Source organism: Excalfactoria chinensis, chromosome 3, assembly GCF_039878825.1.
Source record: "Excalfactoria chinensis isolate bCotChi1 chromosome 3, bCotChi1.hap2, whole genome shotgun sequence".
Lineage (NCBI taxonomy): Eukaryota > Metazoa > Chordata > Aves > Galliformes > Phasianidae > Excalfactoria > Excalfactoria chinensis.
In genome coordinates, this window is record NC_092827.1 from 19,936,339 (window position 1) to 19,955,589 (window position 19,251).

Below are 19,251 nucleotides of genomic sequence, written 5' to 3' on the forward strand. Positions count from 1 at the left end.
CAGAGTCAGCATGACATTACATTCATCACACTCATTAATAACATCACTGCATTATATACAAACAGTCCCCATAAAATATTTTGGATATGTTTCATATGGAATGAATAATAAGAGAAAAATAAGACAACTTTGTGATAATCTCATCAAATTTTCAAAATGCATTATTATAGAACGTTTTCCAAATCTTGCAGAACATTACTCCTCCCCTTCGGTCCCTTCTCAGGTGTTTACTAATTACTGCATGTAAACATGCTAAAGTTGTAAACATTATTTAAAACTAAATTATTCTATTTAATGTAATTTTTTTAAAAAATGATGCTTTTTTTCTGTTATGTTTTCCATTAAGAAAATGAAGTTTTAAGAAACACAGACACATTTAGATCCCTTACATTGGAAACCGTACTCAAACCCTGTGTACACAGCTCTGGGGACATTCAGGTTGGACAACCAGAAAATTCTTCTCCAAAAGAGTGGACAGGTACTGAAACGGGCTGCCCAGGGAGGTGGCCTTCTCTGTTTCTAATTACTCTAATTTTGTGTCTAAATAAATAAATCTACAATGCTTTGGTTTGGAAGAGACCTTTAAGATCACCTAGTTCCAACCTCCCCGCTATCAGCAAGGAGGCCTCCCACTAGACCATATTGCTCAAAGCCCCATCCAGCCTGGCCTTGTACATCTCACAGGGCAGCCTGTTCCAGTGTCTCACCACCCTCACAGTAAAGAATTTATTCCTAGAGACTAGCCTAAAATACCATCTTCCATTTTCAAGCAATTTCCTCTCATTTCATTGCTACACATCACTTACAAAGAGTACAAAATCAGTCTGAACATATTTCATGTTTGGCTGCAGGATAAGAAAAAGTCACAGGTGTTTCTTTTGTTTCTTTTTTAATTTTTATCTATTGTTTTGTGGGGAAAAAATAAAAATAAAAATAAAAAAAATAAAAGCTCTGTTAAGAAAACTTCAGTTTATAAATTCAATAGTATTAGCAAAAATTTTTCCTTGTTATTGATCTGATATTTGACAAACATAACTGGGACAATGTTCCATGGCATGGTGTATATCATATACTTCCTCTGGAATATTATTACTGCTTTCAAGCTGATGAATAAAATAATAATTCCTTGTATGTCTAGGTTTTTGCTTATATATGGCTTTCATTGTCCAACAAGAGAGGAACATTAAGTTCTAGGACACAGTAATCAATTAGATTTTATTGTTCAACGCAGTGATATTCAACCCAGGTCCTAAATACTGCAGGACATCCTTCTACGGCTTTGCAAGGAATTTGTACATTCAGATCCAGAGAAGATGCATTCAGTCCTAAAGTTAATGTGGCAGCTGTCCTGGAGGTAAATTAACATTTAAAACAAACTCACAATTGAACAAAGAAAACTAAATAGTTGGCTTTTTTATTGCAACTGATATGCAGTAATTAAGCGCTTGGGAGATGAATATTTTGCTTTAATAATTCTTCCCTTGTTTACTGTCATTATTAATAGCTGAAATGATAAAATGTAGGTCTTATAGTGCACAATATTCTGTTTATGGATGCTGCAGCTACTGTGTTTTTACTGCCATAGCCCAGATGAATATTTTTGTTAACGTTCTGAAAACTGAACAATTTTAGTTCTCTTCATTTTAATTCCCAAACAAATTCCCCAGGGAGAAATTTGTATTTCATCAATAACTTAAAATTTACTCATCTGATACCACCAAATTATTTTTGTAGGTTTTTTGTTGTTGTTGTTGTTTTTTTTTTTTTTTGTTTTTTTTTTATCATTTCTTAAATTTTTGGATAGCATTTCTAGTACAGGACTAAAATCTAACAATATAAATTGAAAAAGCAGACAACTAAAACAATGTTCAGCAATCACTAATCTCATTATGAAATATTTATTATCTTCCATAGTCACCGACATTTTCCATGCACACACTACTTTCCCAGAGTTGTTCCTTTTTAGTCACAAAAGTTATGGAAAATTATATATATATATAACATATATATATATATATAAGCTATTGCAAATAAAATGAACATTTTTATGTACATTAGGGATCTACATTTGCACTAAAAAAGTCTATTCTTTAATACCTTAAAACACAAACTTATGACAAACAAGATTATACTCTCAGCATAGATTACTGCATTGAAAACCAGTGTCAGTGGGTACATTAAGTTTGCAGTAATTAAGTCCTTTCATTCGTAGCTGCCTCTGTGAGATTTTCAAAACAAGTTACAGAATGCCTGTCTACGAGGGTGGATATTGATAGGACAAGGGAGAATGGTCTTAAACTAAGACAGAGGAGGTTTAGGCTAGATATGAGGAGGAAGCTTTTCCACACAGAGGGTGACACACTGGAACAGGTTGCCCAAGGAGGCTGTGGATGCCCCACCCCTGGAGGCATTCAAGGCGAGGATGGATGTGGCTCTGGGCAGCCTGGTCTGGTGGCTGGAGGCCCTGCATATAGTGGGGAGACTTGAAACTAGATGATCATTATGGTCCTTTTCAACCCAGACCATTCTATGAGTCTATGATGATGTGATAATGAACTGAAACATGTTTTTCAGTAACCAATTTTCATTAATGACACTTTTCAATTAAGTATTTCATATTCACTGGTTACCATCCATAGACTAAGGGAGTAATAGGTAGCAGTTAAAGTTTTTCAAGGATACAATTGTGCATTTTTCAGAAAATAATTTAATTATGCTTCATCTTATAACTGCATGAAACTGTCTTTGTTTTCCATAATAGTGCTTCATAAAATATTTGAATTTTAAACAATAGATTCAGATGTCCCAGATTTGTGAAACTTGTTAAGGTTCTCTGAAAGAAAATAATACTAAACAAAAGAAAAGCATAAATGTCAAATATGACACCACCTATTCTGCATTATAAGAACTTCAAACTGGAACACTTGCCTTTATAACCTAGCTTCCACCTATTCTGAGGAATATCATATACGCTTCTGTATATATATTTACAAAATTCCACCATTTTTACTCATTTTTGACAGCATGTGAATAAATTCTTTCCAGTCCAAAAGAAGGCAGCAGCTTGCCTATTGCTCATAGAGATTACAAAGCCCTAAAACCCAGCTGTGCTCAGTGATCCTCTGACACCTCTAGTCCAAATCAGGTCAGACAGATTTGTGGAACGTGTAACATGTATAACCATTTCTCATACATGAAAACTAGACTGTATATAAAAGTGGATTTATACTTCTTCAGGAGGTAATGTGATCCTATGAGTAACCTATCACAAAACAAGAGCCTGACTGCTGCAACCAAGCATTATGTTCAAAAGCACAGCACAATTTATTCACAGCTGTCACATCACTCAAAGTATGAAGCAATATTTTTAATAGATTTTCTCTCTTATTTCTGTGTGACACCTTATTCTATGAGTCCAGAATCTTTTGTGCATGGGGGCTATCTATACACACCACAAATTTCTGCATCTCTATATTCCAATCCCTCACATTTGCATTCAGCAATCCACATTATAACTAATGCAGTCTACTCTTACCAAGCAGCAGATTCTAGACAGCGGTATTCAGACTGATACATTTATCCCACAGTATTGATCCAATTTATAACTAATATAGCATGGCTACTTATAACATTAAAAGGAATACGCTCCTATTAACCAAGGCTCTCTTCCAGCTCTCCTTCATGTCAAATTGCTCTAAGAACTGTCAACTGAGAAGGGCTTAGCCTTTGTAAGAAAATGTAGCATGACTGACTAACATGTATAACTGATTGATTGAAAACTTTGCATTACATAGAGGAAAAAGATCAATCTCAAGTTAAATCAATTTTTGATTCCCCAATTTTCACTGATATGTATAAAACATATTAAACGTTCTATGGTAGCATTATATAGCATATAATCAAATTTCTTTTGGGTATTAAAAATAACTTCAATTGACAATTTCCCTTTTGTCTTCATTCCTGTGGATGTGAAATGCAGCCTAGTTTGATGATACAAAGAATGCTCATATTGTCAGTTATTTACAACTATGTATATTGCCTCTGAACGTGCTTTCACATAGTGGAAGTCATAGTAATACAACAGAAGCCCAACACTAATGTAAATAATAGTATATTTCTAGGTGTATCTTTACATTTGACTTGAGAAAGAAACCTTCCAGACTGACTGAATAGAGCAGAAAACTTTAGCTGAGTTGTTGCTGTTGTTTATGGACTGATTCTAACAATGTAAGATCCAGTTCTGAAAATCTCTAGTCTATATTTAATTCATATTAAAATCTACAGGAAGCCCAAATGCAATGAGCTTTCAACATTAGATCTATCCAGTATTAGGATTGTCTTCATATTTATAAACAGGACTATAAGACATTTCTGTTTGAAAACATCAGAAATAGAATTTTAATGACATTATTAAAAATATTTTAAATTATTCACTATATAACATGATGTGGTTCTTCGCATCTCTGAAAGTCATATCATTTAGTATCTTCATGTGAGCATAGCTTCAGATGATGAGTAATAACGTTTCATAATTTCAGTGTAATCAGCAAATATAATACTTGGATAAAACATCAGCATGACTGTACCAAAGTAATGATAATATTTGAACAGTTAAACAGTCATCTTACTCAATATCTTCACAAGATAAAAGTGAAAAACAAAGGAAGCCAACTCACCATATAGGTATAGCTCTAAACATATGTTCAAGCCATGTTCTTCTCATTTATAAAAAGTAGTTTTTCCCTAGGAATAGAAGCTTTAGGAACAGTGTATTTACTCATTTTAGTGATGGTATGCACTGCACTGATATTCTGAAGTGATAAAATCAGTCTTGTTCAGTTTTGTTGCTACCTGGCTTAACCATTAAGCATAAAGCTTATCCTGCCATTTCTAAAACTAGCCTTGGCATAGACCTAATGCAAATATTTACATTCTTAGTCATCTTGTCAAGCTGACTTACCTACATTTTTTGCACATTTTCCTTACATTGACTATGTTATTTTGTTCTTACAGTTCTATAGCTAAGTACATATTAACAAACAAGAAGCTTCACCAAGCAAGCATAGTTATACACATCCTGCTGTATATAGATGCAATATACAGTATCAGTTAAAAATGGGCAACAAATGCACTCTCATGGTAGATATATCCCTTCTAAGCTTTACATGTGATGTCTTTCCAGTTAAAAATAAAAATTAATTTCCAAACAAATGGTGTGGGTGGTTCTCATTATATATAATTAAAACATTATTAATTTCAGGTAGCCTACAGTTATTGCCAATATAAAAATATACTTTGTGGTAGTTCTCTTGAGTACATAGCGGGTTAGGAAAAGAAAACTTTTCTGGTAAATAGAGTGCAGCATATCATAGCTGTTTATAACAATGCAAAATATGGAAGCCAGGATATTTAATCTGAAATTTGAACTCAGAACTTATTCCTTTCATTATTTCTAAAACATAACTCTATCCTTTATGAAGTTTATCAGTGACTTTAAAATGGAAGACTATTACTAGTAGATGAGTTCCTTCTCTGTTCTTATGTGTATTATTATTTTTAATTTTATTCGACTGAATGCATTACTGGTTTTCTTGTTCCTCTTGGGTTTTTTGTTCTGTTTTGTGTTTTGGTGAGCCAGTCTTCATCTGTACTAAGTGAGCACAGAGCTTAATAAGCTGTGTTGTCTGAATGGAGAATTTAGAGGTCCTATTTTCTTACTTTTCTTAACTCTTTTTAACCACCAAATGTCTTCTGGCTAGAAAGAAGGTATCAGCAACAATGAACATTGTGACATAAGTATTTTTACCATGGCTAAGAGGCAAAACCCTACAGGTAGCAAATGAGTAACTTAGCTAGATAGCAACACTGCTATTTTTAATTGCTGACATGATGGGTAATTTACTGTTCTATCAAATTTTCACTTATTTTGAAGTTGCCCATACTGTCTTATTAAGTTTCTTGCTTACACTGCACATACTACACCCAGTCAACATACATTTTTAATATAACAATTAAAATAAACTATAAGAAATAATAATAATAATGCAGAAACCATTGAAGGCTTGCAAAGAGTGGGAAAACACCAAAGAATGATGATTAATACAACAGAAATACTTCATAGTTTACACTTATTTCATACTTGTTTGTACCTTTTGCAATATCATCCTATGTTAAATAAAATAAAAAAAAAAAAAAAAAAAAAAAAAGGAAAAAAAAATTACTCTGAAGAGTAGTTATCAAAGTGCTTTTTTGTTTTGTGGTGGTTTTTGTTTTGGTTTGGTTTTTCTATAACACTTACATTGAAGACATCCTGAATGGCAATATCCATTCACCATTCTCATGTAAGAAAACACCATATTTCACCAGAATTTAGTGTGGGTGATTTCAAAATACTATCGAATGCCAAGAAAATACCACCAGATGCCATGAAAACAATAGTGTTGAAACCCAGAAGCCAAAATAATGGCAACCAGGAGTCAGTCCTTCAGCATAAGCATCACTGTAAGACATGGATATATTTTTCATACTTCTCTGATGGTGATTTTTACACAGTAAAGTTTCAAGTTTCTGATAAGGTCTTGAGAGTACCTTATATTTAACTGAAATACTATCACATGATATTGTACCAGTACAACTAAACTCCAGTTAACACTTCCATTGAAAGCTCTGCATCAATATGCTGTCCTGTCACAAGAACTACTGTTTCCCAATCACTGAATATTTATAACTCCATCTCTGAATACTAATGATGCTAATCAGACAGCCATGCAATCTAATCTTTACTAAATAAATTCTCTATAGATCAATTAACATAATGCAAGTTCAGTACTTTGTCTAACTCAGTTTAGTATTTTAGCATTACTTGAGTCCATTTATTGTAGACATTTCTTTCTGGAAACAACTATATTCCTATTCTCAGCGAGATCAACCAGTTAAGACTTTATTCTACAGTAGAATATATTTTCAGTGGTTCATTAGATTAAAGCTTGTTAAAGATTACAACACTTCAAGAGGCCCTATGATGTTTAATTATCTACTTTAAGTACATTTTACAAAACACTGCTGACACACCAGTAAAGTGTGGATTTGTTATCTTTTATGACTGCAAAATACATCCCAAAGCTGATATCAGGCTACTACTCTCTTAAGTCAATTTCTTTAATAATACTCAATTGCAGTGGTAATGCTCACTAACAAAATACCATTATCAAGTCTCCAAATCCTAAAATGCCTTTAAAAATTCACTGATATTGAACTTATAATGAACCATTTCCCAGATGCTAAGGATAATGATAAAGTACCTTATCCATTACTAACTAACCGTCTGAGATGACATGAGGAAGAATATAGAATCATGACAGAAACACCAAATCTGTAGAGTTGGAAGAGATCTTTAAAGGTCATCTAGTCTAACTCTCCTGCAATCAACAGAGACACCTACACCTGGATCAGGTTGTTCAGAACCCTGTATAGCCCTGCCCACCTGTCCTTGAAAGTATCCAAAATACAGGACTTTTACTGTTGCTCTGGGCACCCTGTTCCAGTCCTTCACTACACTTACTATAAATAAAATAAAATAAAATAAAATTCTTATATTCAATCTCTTATCTCTCCTCATTTATTTTGAAACCATTTCTACTTGTCCTGTCACAACAGATTCTGCAAGTCTGTCTCCTTCCTTCATATAGCCTACTTTATATACTGAAAGGCTGCTATCAGGTAGCTGCAGAGCCTTCTCTTCTTCAGGCTGAACAGCCCCAGCTCTATCAGACTGTCCCTGCAGGAGAGGTATTCCATGCCTTGGATAATTTCAAAGCCTTCCTCCAGATGCACTGTAACAGGTCCACATGTCTCTTGGACTGAGGACTCCAAGTGAGGTCTCACCAGCTTGGCGCAGAGGGACACGACCATCTTCCTTGAACTGCTGGCCATGTTTCTTTTAATGCAGCCCAGGATACAGTTGGCCATCTGTTGGCTCATGTCCAGCTTACCATCTGCCAGTACTCAGTGCTCTATCCTTACATCTCCCAGCTGGTACTGATACAAGGGGTTGCCACATTATAGGGAGCTAGCATATATGCTTAACTGGTTTTTCTGTAGGTATGGTATAGAGAAGATGGTTGGACTAGATGATCTTGTAGGTCCTTTCCAACCTTGTGATTCTATGATTTTAATATGGCAGTAGAGGTGCAGGACATAGCACTTGGCTTTGTTAAACCTCATGAGGTTCACCTAGGCCCACTGCTCAAGCCTGTCTAGGTGTCACTGAATGGCATCCCATCCTTCAGGCATGTCAACTGCACCACATAGCTTGGTGTCATCCTCAAACTTGCTGAGTGTGCACTCGATCCTGCTACTGATTGCTCTGATTACATTCAAGAGTTCACAAAAAGGGTAGGTCAGAAGCTTTTGCAGAGGACCCAGAAGAGGGCAAGAAGGATGATTCAAATACTGGAGCACCTCTCCTATGAAGATGGATGAAGGAACTGGCTTGTTCAGCCTGGAAAAGAGAAAGCTACGGGGCGACCTCATTGCAGTCTTCCAACATACAAAGGGAGATTTATAAACATGAGAGAGTAGATAGTAATAGGACAAGGAGGAACAGTTTTAAACGAACAGGGGGAGATTTAGATTAGATGTAGGAGGAGTTGTTTTTTTTTTACTGAGGGAAAGGTGAGGTGCTGGAACACGCTGCCCAGAGAGGCTGTGGATGCCTCATCTCTGAAGGTGTTTAAGGCTAGGCTGGATGGGGCTCAGGGCAATCTGATCTAGTATTTGATTTAGCAGTTGGCAGCCTTGCCTGTGGAACAAAGCCTGGAACCTAAAGACAACTGAGGTTTCTTCCAACCCAAACCATTCAATGCTTCTATGGCAACACTGCCTCAATGGAAAGAAAGCACATATCACTTTCAGCTCTGAACATATTTGTGATGACTTCATCATAACCCCTTGCATTTTTCCTGTTAATGATTTACTACTTAATCTAGATTCACAGAGTCACAGGATTTGGAAGGGACCTCAAGAGACCTAGTCCAACCACCCTGTTAAAGCAGGTATAAAACAGATTCTTATTATGTGTGATAAACAGCTGAAGTAAACAAAATACCTTTCCTGATTCACTGATTTTAATGAAGAACAGTTCAATACAGTCACATCCAATGTAATCTTACAATACAACTTTCACTATAATTTGCTATAATTTTTGAAATAATCAACTACATAAGTCATTGTGAAAGCAATGCCTCCTACTTATTTCCATGAAAGCTAAAACAAGTAGCAAAATCACACTATATGACAGATCAAATTCTCACTATTTTTTAACACAACCACCACTGTGACCAGTGCATTTTCACCAGCAATGAACAAGAGTCTGCACACTGCATTCTAGAATCTGCACCAGCAGAGGTGACTCATTGTAGCCACTACTGAAATGCATCACCTCCCACCTTACTGAGCTAACATACAGCATTTGGTCTCCATAAGTGTTCAGCAAGTGTCAGTGAGTGTCAATAGGCATCACTGTTTTGCCATGAAGGCACTCAGTTCTACTCCTTTGCTTCATATGCACTTTCACATCAGACACCATTTTGTCAGTCTGCTCCACTACTGCCATCTGTTGCACAGCAACAAAATGTAATGGAATATTAGTGTGAAGGTTTAACCTCTACTGGCATATCACCAATATCCACATCTGACTTCATGGGCTGACATAAAAAGTAGGAGGAATTATTTTTGGACCAGCTCTCATAAATGCAAAAAGATTAACAAATACTTAGCTTTTTCTCCAGCGCTTACAAAACTAAATGCCACTAAACACATAGGAGAAAAAAAAAAAAAAAAAAAAAAAAAAAAAAAAAAAAAAAGACTGGTATGATGTTCACACTGTGTTTTAAAGAAGTCAAACGGAAGTCAAACGCGGAGACACATTAATGAGATGATCTTTAAGGATGAAGAAAAACAGAAGCGAGGATCTCTACTAAGTTCTAATAGGGTAGCTTCTAAGAAGTGGTACTACAAAGGCTGCAGTTTTTTCCATATGCAGTTTTATTTTTTGGCTATAGTTTTTTCTCATATTCTTTAGCTTAATTAGGAAACAGAACTGTGATCCAAAAGAGAATGCCACAAAAAGTGAGGACAACATGTCTACCTAGAAACAACAGATATATAAGAAAAGCTCCATATAAGTGAGTAGTTTTAGAGAAGAAACTCTCTATAATGAGTGAATACACCAAAAAACCTGCAGAAGGCTTCAGTTAACATATAGGATTTCTCAAGTTATCAGGCTATATCACACTGCCAAAAACCAACCAAACAAACAAAAACACTTGCATCTTGGAAAATCAACCCAATTGAGATGATAACAACTGTTCTGCTCATGAAGAAGAAAAATATCTTCTAAGAGGTTCTTAGCAATACCAGGCAAATATTCACAGGTGGGCCAATAGCTCTACACAGAAAGAAGAGCTGAACTCACCTTCATATCAGAGCCCAGGCTGGTTCCATCCCTTCTGGTCATGCAGGAAGCACAGATGCAAACAATGTGCCTGTGTTCCCTGGGCTGGCCACACCCCTTCAACAGGTGCTCAGTCACCAGTGCAAACCCTGACCTAACAGTTCCCTTACAACACTAAGCAGGAAAAAGGACAAGGGTTGAAATTCTCACTCAAAAGACAGTGTCAGGTGGGGATGAAATGTATACAAGCTCTTCTTGACTGTGCTGAGGAGAACTGCTAGCTCACAGTTTAAGACAGTTACAAAGATTTCCTCCCCCACACATTTGTCACTTAACCATTTCTGGTCGGCTTCTTCGCATGTGGCTCTTGGGCTTCCTATCTGAAGTAACATTTCACCTCAGAAATAAAACAGTCCTTTCTTAAAAGACTGCAATGTAACACATGCTTCTTCTGTAATAGCAGACAGGTTATTAAAGTCAAAGTCAAAGAGAGATGACCTACAACTTTTTAACTGTTGGCTGTGCTCATGATGAAGTGTACTTAGATAAGAAAAAATTGTAATTTCAGTTTGCTGAGCAGGTATCTAAGGAAATAAAGTATTTTTAGAAAAATCTTGTGTTTGACAGAAATATTGCAGAACTGAATATTAAAAATGAATTTATAAAAAAAATGTATTTAATGTAAATAACCAGCAACAAATCTAGAAGAAGGCAGTGGGAAACATTCCTACTGCCAGTGGGAGATGATTACTGAACCACTCTATCATCTTTTGAGATGTCTTGGAGAATGGGAAAGGTGCCTGAAGACTGGAGCATAGCCAATGTCACTCCAGTCTTCAATAAAGGCAAGAAGGAGGATCTGGGAAATTACAGGCCAGTCAGTCTCACCTTCGTCCCTGGAAAGGTGATGGAACAGCTTGTTCTGGATGCCATCTTCAGGCAATTGGAAGAGAAGAAGGGAATCAGGAGTAGTCAGCATGGGTTCACCAGGGGGTGGTCATGCTCAACCAACCTGGTAGCCTTCTATGATGTCATAAGCTGCTGGGTGGATGGGGGGAGATCTACCACAAAGGAGCACACATAGCAGAGCAGTCCACCTGTATTTAGCCATGTTCCTCAGGGGTTGGTGCTGGGTCTGGTCTTGTTCATTATCTTCATCAATGACCTGGATGAGGGAATAGCATCTACCCTCAGCAAGTACATTGATGAGACAAAGCTGGGATGAGAGGCTGACACACCTGAAGGTTGTGCTGCTGTTCAGCAAGACCTAGATAGGCTGGAGAGTTGGGCAGAGAGGAACCAGATGAGGTTTAACAAGAGCAAATGTAGAGTCTTACACCTAGGGAGGAACAGACACATGCACCAGTACAGGTAAAAGAATAACCTGTAGAAGAGGAGCTGCCCAGAGAAGAACCTAAGTGTTCAGGGGGACAACAGTTGGCCATGAGCCAGCAGTACTGCCCTTGTGTCCAAGAAGGGCAATGGTACCCAGGGCTGCATTAAAGAGTACAGCCAGCGGCTCAAGGGAGGTGATCATCCCCCTCTACGCTGCCCTGGCAATGCCTCACCTGGATTACTGTGTCCAGCTCTGGGCTCCCCAGTTCAAAGAAGACAGGGATCTCTTGGAAAGAGTCCATTGGAGTGCCACAAAGACAATAAAGGACTTGGAGCATCTCTCTAATGAGGAAAGGCTGAATGGCCTGTGTCTGTTCAGCCTTGAGAAAAAAAGACTGAAAGTGTATGTAATCAAAGTCTATAAATATCTAAGGTGCAGAAGGCAATGGGATGAATCCAGACTCTTTTCAGCACTGCATGGAAATAGGACAAGGGGAAATGGCAACAAACAAAGCATAGGAAATTCCTCACAAATGCGCATAGGAACCTCTTCATGGTAAGGGTGATGGAGCACTGGAACAGGCTGCCCAGAGTGGTTGTGGAGTCCCCTTTCCTGGAGACATTCAAGGCCTGCCTGGATGCCTGTGCAACCTTATCTAGGAAGCCTGCTTTGGCAGGGGGGGTGGACTAGATGATCTCTGGAGGTCCCTTCCAGCCCCTACAATTCTGTGATTCTGTGATTCCAACTCACTTTTGAGTTTTCTAAAAAAGTACCAATTATATATATATGTATAAAAATATATATGTATATACGTATTGTTTCAGTCACTCTTTTCTGAATAATATAGGCCTAGTCTTAGAAAATGCGATATTCTGGAAACTCTAACAGAATACTCAAAGAACTGTGAGGTAACAGTAATCATTTCCCCCCTACATTGCACTCAGTTGGGAACCGCTGTTTAGTTTCAATAGGTAAGGAAAAAAGCTATTCTGAATTTCTCAGTCTTGCACAATATCCTCTTCTGGGGCTGGAGGAGAAATAATGGGGAATGGATTAGGGTAAATAATAGCAATATGAGTTAGAACATCTATAGAAAGGAAAATTCAGAGGCTTCTCTCTGACTCCTAATGCAGTGCACTTGTTTATGTAAATATACTGTCTCATGTTAGATTCAAGTCTCTTTGCTTAGCACAAGTCTCCTCTAAAGGGACCAAACACTAGTACTGCTGCTTTCTGCTAGAGCATATAAAAAGCATAATGGATTTAATTCCATACATTTTAACTTGTAAAGAAATCCTCTCGTTATTTTCACGTTAAACCACTGTATTTGTAGTTACAAGTTGTTACTATGTGGATATGTAATTTCATTCTTTATTAAAAAAGGTTCTCAAGGGAAAGTTATTTTCGGGATCTCATACTCTTGCCAGTGCACAGAAAATATATACTAGTCAATCTGGCATGAAGTGCTAATTTCTAAGAAGTTTCAGTCCAGCAGGTATTCTGACAACTACTGCCCACCTGTATCAAGAAACACATGAACAACAGAATTTGACAAAGTGCTCTGGAAATAATCAGCTACCTGGCTATAAGAAAATCTTCACTTCATCAAACTAAAATATTTCTTTCATACATGTTAGCTTAAAGCAGTACTTAGTAACTGTACCTTTAGCATCTGGCAAACATCTTCTATTTTCCTTTATGTTTACCTAAACAGATGTTCTATACAGCAAATCAAATGAAGCAGATCTATTGCATGCCTAACAGTCTGTTACTGAAACAAATTCTTTAAATAAAAAATGGTGTATGGGGTTCAGGTGACCATGTGCTGGCAGAGAGGCCCCCTGATGTGCACAGCCTGTTCCAGCCACCCAGGGCACAGCTGGACCAGCTGCCAAGATGGTGGCACCTCTGGGACTCACACTGGACAAGGCTTATCCTGAAGGACTGCAGCCTGTAGGAAGTACCTATGCTGGAACAAAGGAAAAGTGAGCGACAGCTGCTGTTATAGCTCTGCCATTGTGAATCCCCTCTGTGCTGGGTTGAAAAGTGAGGCAGAAGTCAAAAATGAAGGAGTGAGGCTGAGCCTGACAAGTTTCTGTCTTTCTTTCTCACCATCTCACTCTGTTTTTCACTGTCAGTGAGGAAATCTTCCCCAAGGTAAGTCTGTTCTGCCTGTGTCAGTAAATGGTAAGTGATCTCTCTCCCTGTTTCTATCTCGCACATGAGTCTTTCCATTTTTATGGAAACCAGAGATCACTGTGTCCAGATGTAGAGTCGTCATTACAGGAGATACATGGACCTGCCGGAGCACATCCAGAGAAGAGACACCAAAATGATCCAAGGGATGGAACACCTATGAGGACAGGTGAGAGAGCTCGGGCTGTTCAGCCTGGTGAAGACAAGGCTGTGAGGTGACCTGATAGTGGACTTTCTGTATATAAAGAAGAGCTATATGAAAGAAGGGGACAGACTTTTTAGCAGTGTCAGTTGTGACAGAACAAGGTGAAATGGTTTCAAGCTCAAAGAGGGAGATTAAGTTAGATATAAGGAAAAAGTCTTTTAGAGAAAAGGTGGTGAGGAACTGGAACAGGTTGCTCAGAGATGTGGCTGATGCCCTGTCCCCAGAGACTTTTCAAGGCAAGGCTTCATAAGGCCCTGGGCCACCAGATCTAACTGTGGTGCCAGGGCAGGGTGTTCACTGTAGGGGAGTGTGAAGGACAGATCTGGTTTTCTTTTGTTGTCTCAAAGCTTGCTTCGTGAGGTTTCTCTGATGATAAGACTCTGACTGGCGACTGCTAACTATCTAGGAGGGTGAATGGTGGCTACTATTGTGCCATCTCTGCTTATGATTGCAAAGATAAGCAGAGACAGGACAAGCAGTCTTTTTCAGGGGTGCTGCTTGAAGGAGCGGACCACTGCAGAAGGCGATAATGCTTGTGTCTGGCAAACAGAGGCACCACCAACCCCTGCTGGCTTATCTGTGGGCCAGGAATGTCACAAAAGCTGGTTTTAAACCATTTTACAGAGAGTGTTTGCCTTCAGAAGATGCTTGTTTAGACATTCAGTGTTTGTTCGGGATATCCTCAAACTTCAAAGAAGAAGAAAAACAACCCCACCGAAATGGGGGATAAAAGGCCCTCGCTAAACTGGGGATCTGGGAGACGAATTTTGGGGAGACGATCTATGGAGACGATCTCTGGAGACGAACTTTGGAGATGAACTCCCAAAAACACCTTTGACGGAGAATTCCATGAGGGGAAAACCTTTTCGGAAGGCCGGCTTGCTGCAGTGCTCCCTGACTTTCTCCCATCCCCCGCGGTGATCAGACGAGTTCCTGAAATCAACGGACCTACGGTGTACCTCGCTGGACCCACGGTGGTGACTATCTCTTTTGCTCTCCACAGACTCCTTGCTTATTTTTCCTACTTTTCCTATCGCCCACCTTCCCTTCCCCATCTCCCTAAAACGGCTAGGACTTTAATAAACTGGTTGGACCAACATTTGAACCGTTGCTTCTTAATCTCACGCCGGGTATATACACATATCAAAGAACCTTGCCTCTCTCCTGCAAATTGGAGCGAGACATTTATTATTGGCGTCACGGACAGGATACCCGCCGTGAGAGTGTTGTCCTCCCAGATATAGCCTGAAACTTTTCTATGTGCACCTCCTGGAGTTGCAAGGAGCGACAGTTTTGGTAACTTAGATGTGAGCACCTCTCCAGGAAGACCGCTCCATATTCTGAAACTTTACTTGCTTTTGTGTTTACCTCTCGGGGACGTATGAATTAATTTTGACTATTTGCTTTTGTTTTATACGTGTGTGCCTCCTCGAGAAGACAATTTTGCATTTTTTTTTTTTGTGGTTTAAGTAACTTGTATCGTGTTTTGGAATTTGAAAAGTTTTGTGTGTGCACCTCTTGGGGAAGTGAGGAAGTAATTTTTGACGTAAAGCGTGTGTTGCTCTCCAAGTTTATCCCTTTTGAGAAACCTAGAAGTTTATTCCTCTTTAAGAAATTTTGAAGCGTTTGGTAACTTTGGTGGCTTGAAGCTTGAAGTTCTTCTGGCCTGACAGGATAGCCAGGAGCGATTTAGGTGTTTACACGTTCTTTGTAAGAGTTGATTGTGCTTCTTGGTCTTTTGTGTAAGGGAGGAGTGATTTGAGAATTTGCGTTGTTTAAACTTTTTCTGTGCGCACCTCTCCGAGTTACAAGGATTGAGAGTGTCTTGTAACCTAGGTGCGGAATTTGCAGTTTTTTTTCCTCTGTGTGGCTTCGCAGGAAAATAAGGGGCGATTTAACCCAAAAGGTGTTGTTTTAGCCTGCTGTCTTTGTGTGCTCCTCTAAACAAAAGGGAGGCATGATTGTAGCATTTACATTTGTTTGATTGGTGCGTGCTTCCCTGGGGAGGGGTAAGGAGTTAAGTGTACCTTTTCTTCCCTTAGTGTAGATCTTTTAGGGTATTGAGAAATGAGTGAAAGTATTGCCACTATGAAAAGTGAAAATGTGCTATTTGACCTTTTAGAAAAGCACGGTGCTCGGCCCTCTTTATCAGGTGTGGATTGGGCACGACAAAACTGGAATAACTTGCAGAGTGTTTCAGACCGCATTTGTGTTTTACAACATGGGGCTCGTACCCGAGCCGGGAAAGGAAAATCGTTTATTTGTGCGGTACTCGGTGCAGCTTTAAAAGCAGCCGTGGAGTTCCGAGATGAAAAGCATTCGGCAGAAACCCAAACCATACAAGCATTACAGGAATCAGTTAAAGTAATGCAAGAATTGGTAAAAACTCTGCAGAATCAAATAGTGAACCTTGAAGAACAATTACAAAGAGAGCAACATAATTCAGTTTTGCTGCAAATGGCGTTTAAGGAACTATTAGCGTATAAGAATACTAGCAATGCTGTTGTCCATAATTTGCCTCAAGAAAAAACTTTTCCTCAGAAGGAACTACAAGGAATGAGGGAAGGGCTTGACAAACTAGAGGACTCGCCAACCCAATTGCGTCCTTTGATAAAAACTGAATATACATTTGATAATGGTGAGGACCTGGATCCTAAAATGAATGTTAAAGAAATTCCCTTCTCTGTCACTGAATTAGCAAAACTGAAAAAGGATTTTAGCCGTTCTCCAAAAGAATCAGAAACGGAGTATGTATGGAGAGTCAGTCTCACTGGTGGAGACCAAATAATGCTAACCGAAAAGGAGGCTGAGGGTTATTGGGGGCCAGGAGTATTTTTAACTACTGCCAACAACCGTGCTCCCTGGTCCCTAACACAGAGGGCTGCTTACTGGGCTGGTGGTCTCAACCCTTTAGAAAGGGGAGACCCTCTTGCTATTAATGGGACAGTGGATCAATTGGTGGAAAGTGTCCAAAAGGCTGCCTGTTTGCAAATGATGTATGATAGAAAGTTGCAGCCACATCATGAATCACCTATGATGATGCCTGTTGATCCTGAAAGGATGACTCCTTTAATTAGGGGGCTTCCAGAATCACTGAAACCTATAGGTATACAACTACAAGGAAAAATACAAGCTTTGCCTCAGAGAGAAAGAACCCAGGCAGCATTAGAAGGAACTGTAACCTCTAACCACCTGCAGTCAGGATATAAAGTATGGACATGGGGGGAGGTTGCCCAAGAATTAATTAACTATGAAAGAAAATATGGGCCGGTGATTTCTAACACTAGTAAATTTGACCCAAGGAAAGTGAGGCTTGCAGCTGTCAGCCTTGCCCCTGGGCCACCTAGCCCAAACCTCAGTGAAACTGGAAGGGTCTCATTGCCAGTAAGAACAGGTAGGCGAAATATTGGTCATAAACGTAATCGTCTCTGGACACTTGGCTGGCAAAAGGGTGTTCCACGAGATTTGATGAATGGATTACCCACAGTCAGACTAGAGAAATTAGTTAACTGGTGGCCAGAACAAAAGCTCAGGAAGCTCAAGGAAAGCTGATGCTTTCGCCCCCTCCCCCAGATGAGTGGGAGGTGGGGGGGGGAAGGCAGTGAGGGGTGGATGTATTAGAAAGCTCACAACAAAAGGAGATTCTCGATTTAACACCTTCTGTCCCAAGGCCTCACCACTCCTGCCAATTGCCCCTGTGAGTCACAATACAGTTACTGATAAGCCAGGGAAACACTTATCTCCCTGGCCAGCCTGTGTCAACTGACTCAGCTAACCTGAGGACAGTTTCCCTAACCTTAATGAAATCCCTTAACAAATATCCTTGGAAGGCTAAGGACACCCCGATAAAGAAATGTAAAATCAACTCTTGCTGGATTGTTCCCTCATTTTTTAATTGTATTAACGTTAGCCCCAAAAGGGCAAGTTGTCTTGTTTTATTTTACAGAAGATCCTCGTGGGACCTTTACTGAACACAGAATGGCTGATAGCTGACTTTAACCATTTGTGTTTTGTGACAGGAAAATTGAAGATGTGATCTTGCTGGAATGCTGAATATACCTCTTGATTACATATTTTGGTTGCAATAGTATTATGTTTTGTTTGTTGTGGTTGTGGATTGTGATTGATATCAGTCCTTGGATCTCTTAAAACTTCACAATTTGGTTCCGTTTTTACAGGTTATTCTGGCTTTCTGGTACTCTTTGCACAGTAATAACCATTCCTTTGACCCCTTCTTTCACCCCTTTTTGGTTAAACTGATTGCGATTTGCATGTAACTCCTGCATAGTGTTTCCAAATTCCTAACAAACTGGGAAATGAGCCAAGGGACCCATCTAATATCTGTTAGATGTGGTCACAAATTAAAGCCCTTTGCACTGATGTTTTTCAGCATCACATCAGTCCAGGAGTTCCATACAAAACATGGTTGTTGGACTAAGGGTGTTTGTGGAAACTGAAGAACTGTATTGTTTGATCTGTGGGTTCTGAAGGGAATGGGACAAACTGCTTTGATGGTATAAGAAAGTGTAATTATATAATTGAGGGTATGTAACTGAAGGCACGTAATGATGAGAGTTTGGAAAGTGAGAAAGTTTGGGACAGACACAGACTGAAGAAGGCAAGGACTGGCAAGGTTTAACAGGGATATCAGGACTGATAAGAGGCAAACGATGTGAAAACAAAACAAAACAAAAAGAATTCCTGTCTGAATCTTGGCTTACACTGGGACTTCCTGAATGGAGAAAGCAGCTGACACAAATACCCCTATTTATTTATTTTATTTGATACTGTTGGTTATTGTCACTATCTTTGTGATTGTTAAATGTTTAGGGTATATGTAAGTATAAATGCAAATGGTATATGGAAATGTAATTGTTGCCACAAGAGAACGCATCCCTGTGCTGCTCCCCCTCACCGCCCCCCCATCCTCTGCCGCTTGTGATCAGAAAGTAAACAAATCGTTACTTCCGAATAGGGACAAAAGCACAACATTGGAAGTGCACGTGCCCTTAGTTTAGTGCTAATTATTACCCCTGCTAGGACCAGTATTAAAGACAAAGT

The 19,251-nt window shown here is 38.9% G+C and overlaps 2 protein-coding genes across 4 annotated transcripts in view; one reads left to right on the forward strand and one right to left on the reverse strand.

The window, feature by feature from the left end:
• CSMD1 (CUB and Sushi multiple domains 1) overlaps positions 1–19,251 on the reverse strand; it is a 935,567-nt gene that overhangs the window by 315,634 nt on the left and 600,682 nt on the right. The window lies entirely within an intron of this gene.
• Positions 16,258–18,046, forward strand: LOC140249365 (uncharacterized). The gene has a single exon (XM_072330836.1). It carries the CDS (start codon positions 16,258–16,260, stop codon positions 17,740–17,742), a length of 1,485 nt encoding a protein of 494 aa, XP_072186937.1. The 3' UTR covers positions 17,743–18,046.

Excerpts from the sequence above, each read along its gene's own strand:
- LOC140249365 (XM_072330836.1), top strand. The coding sequence starts at position 16,258 with ATGAGTGAAAGTATTGCCACTATGAAAAGTGAAAATGTGCTATTTGAC.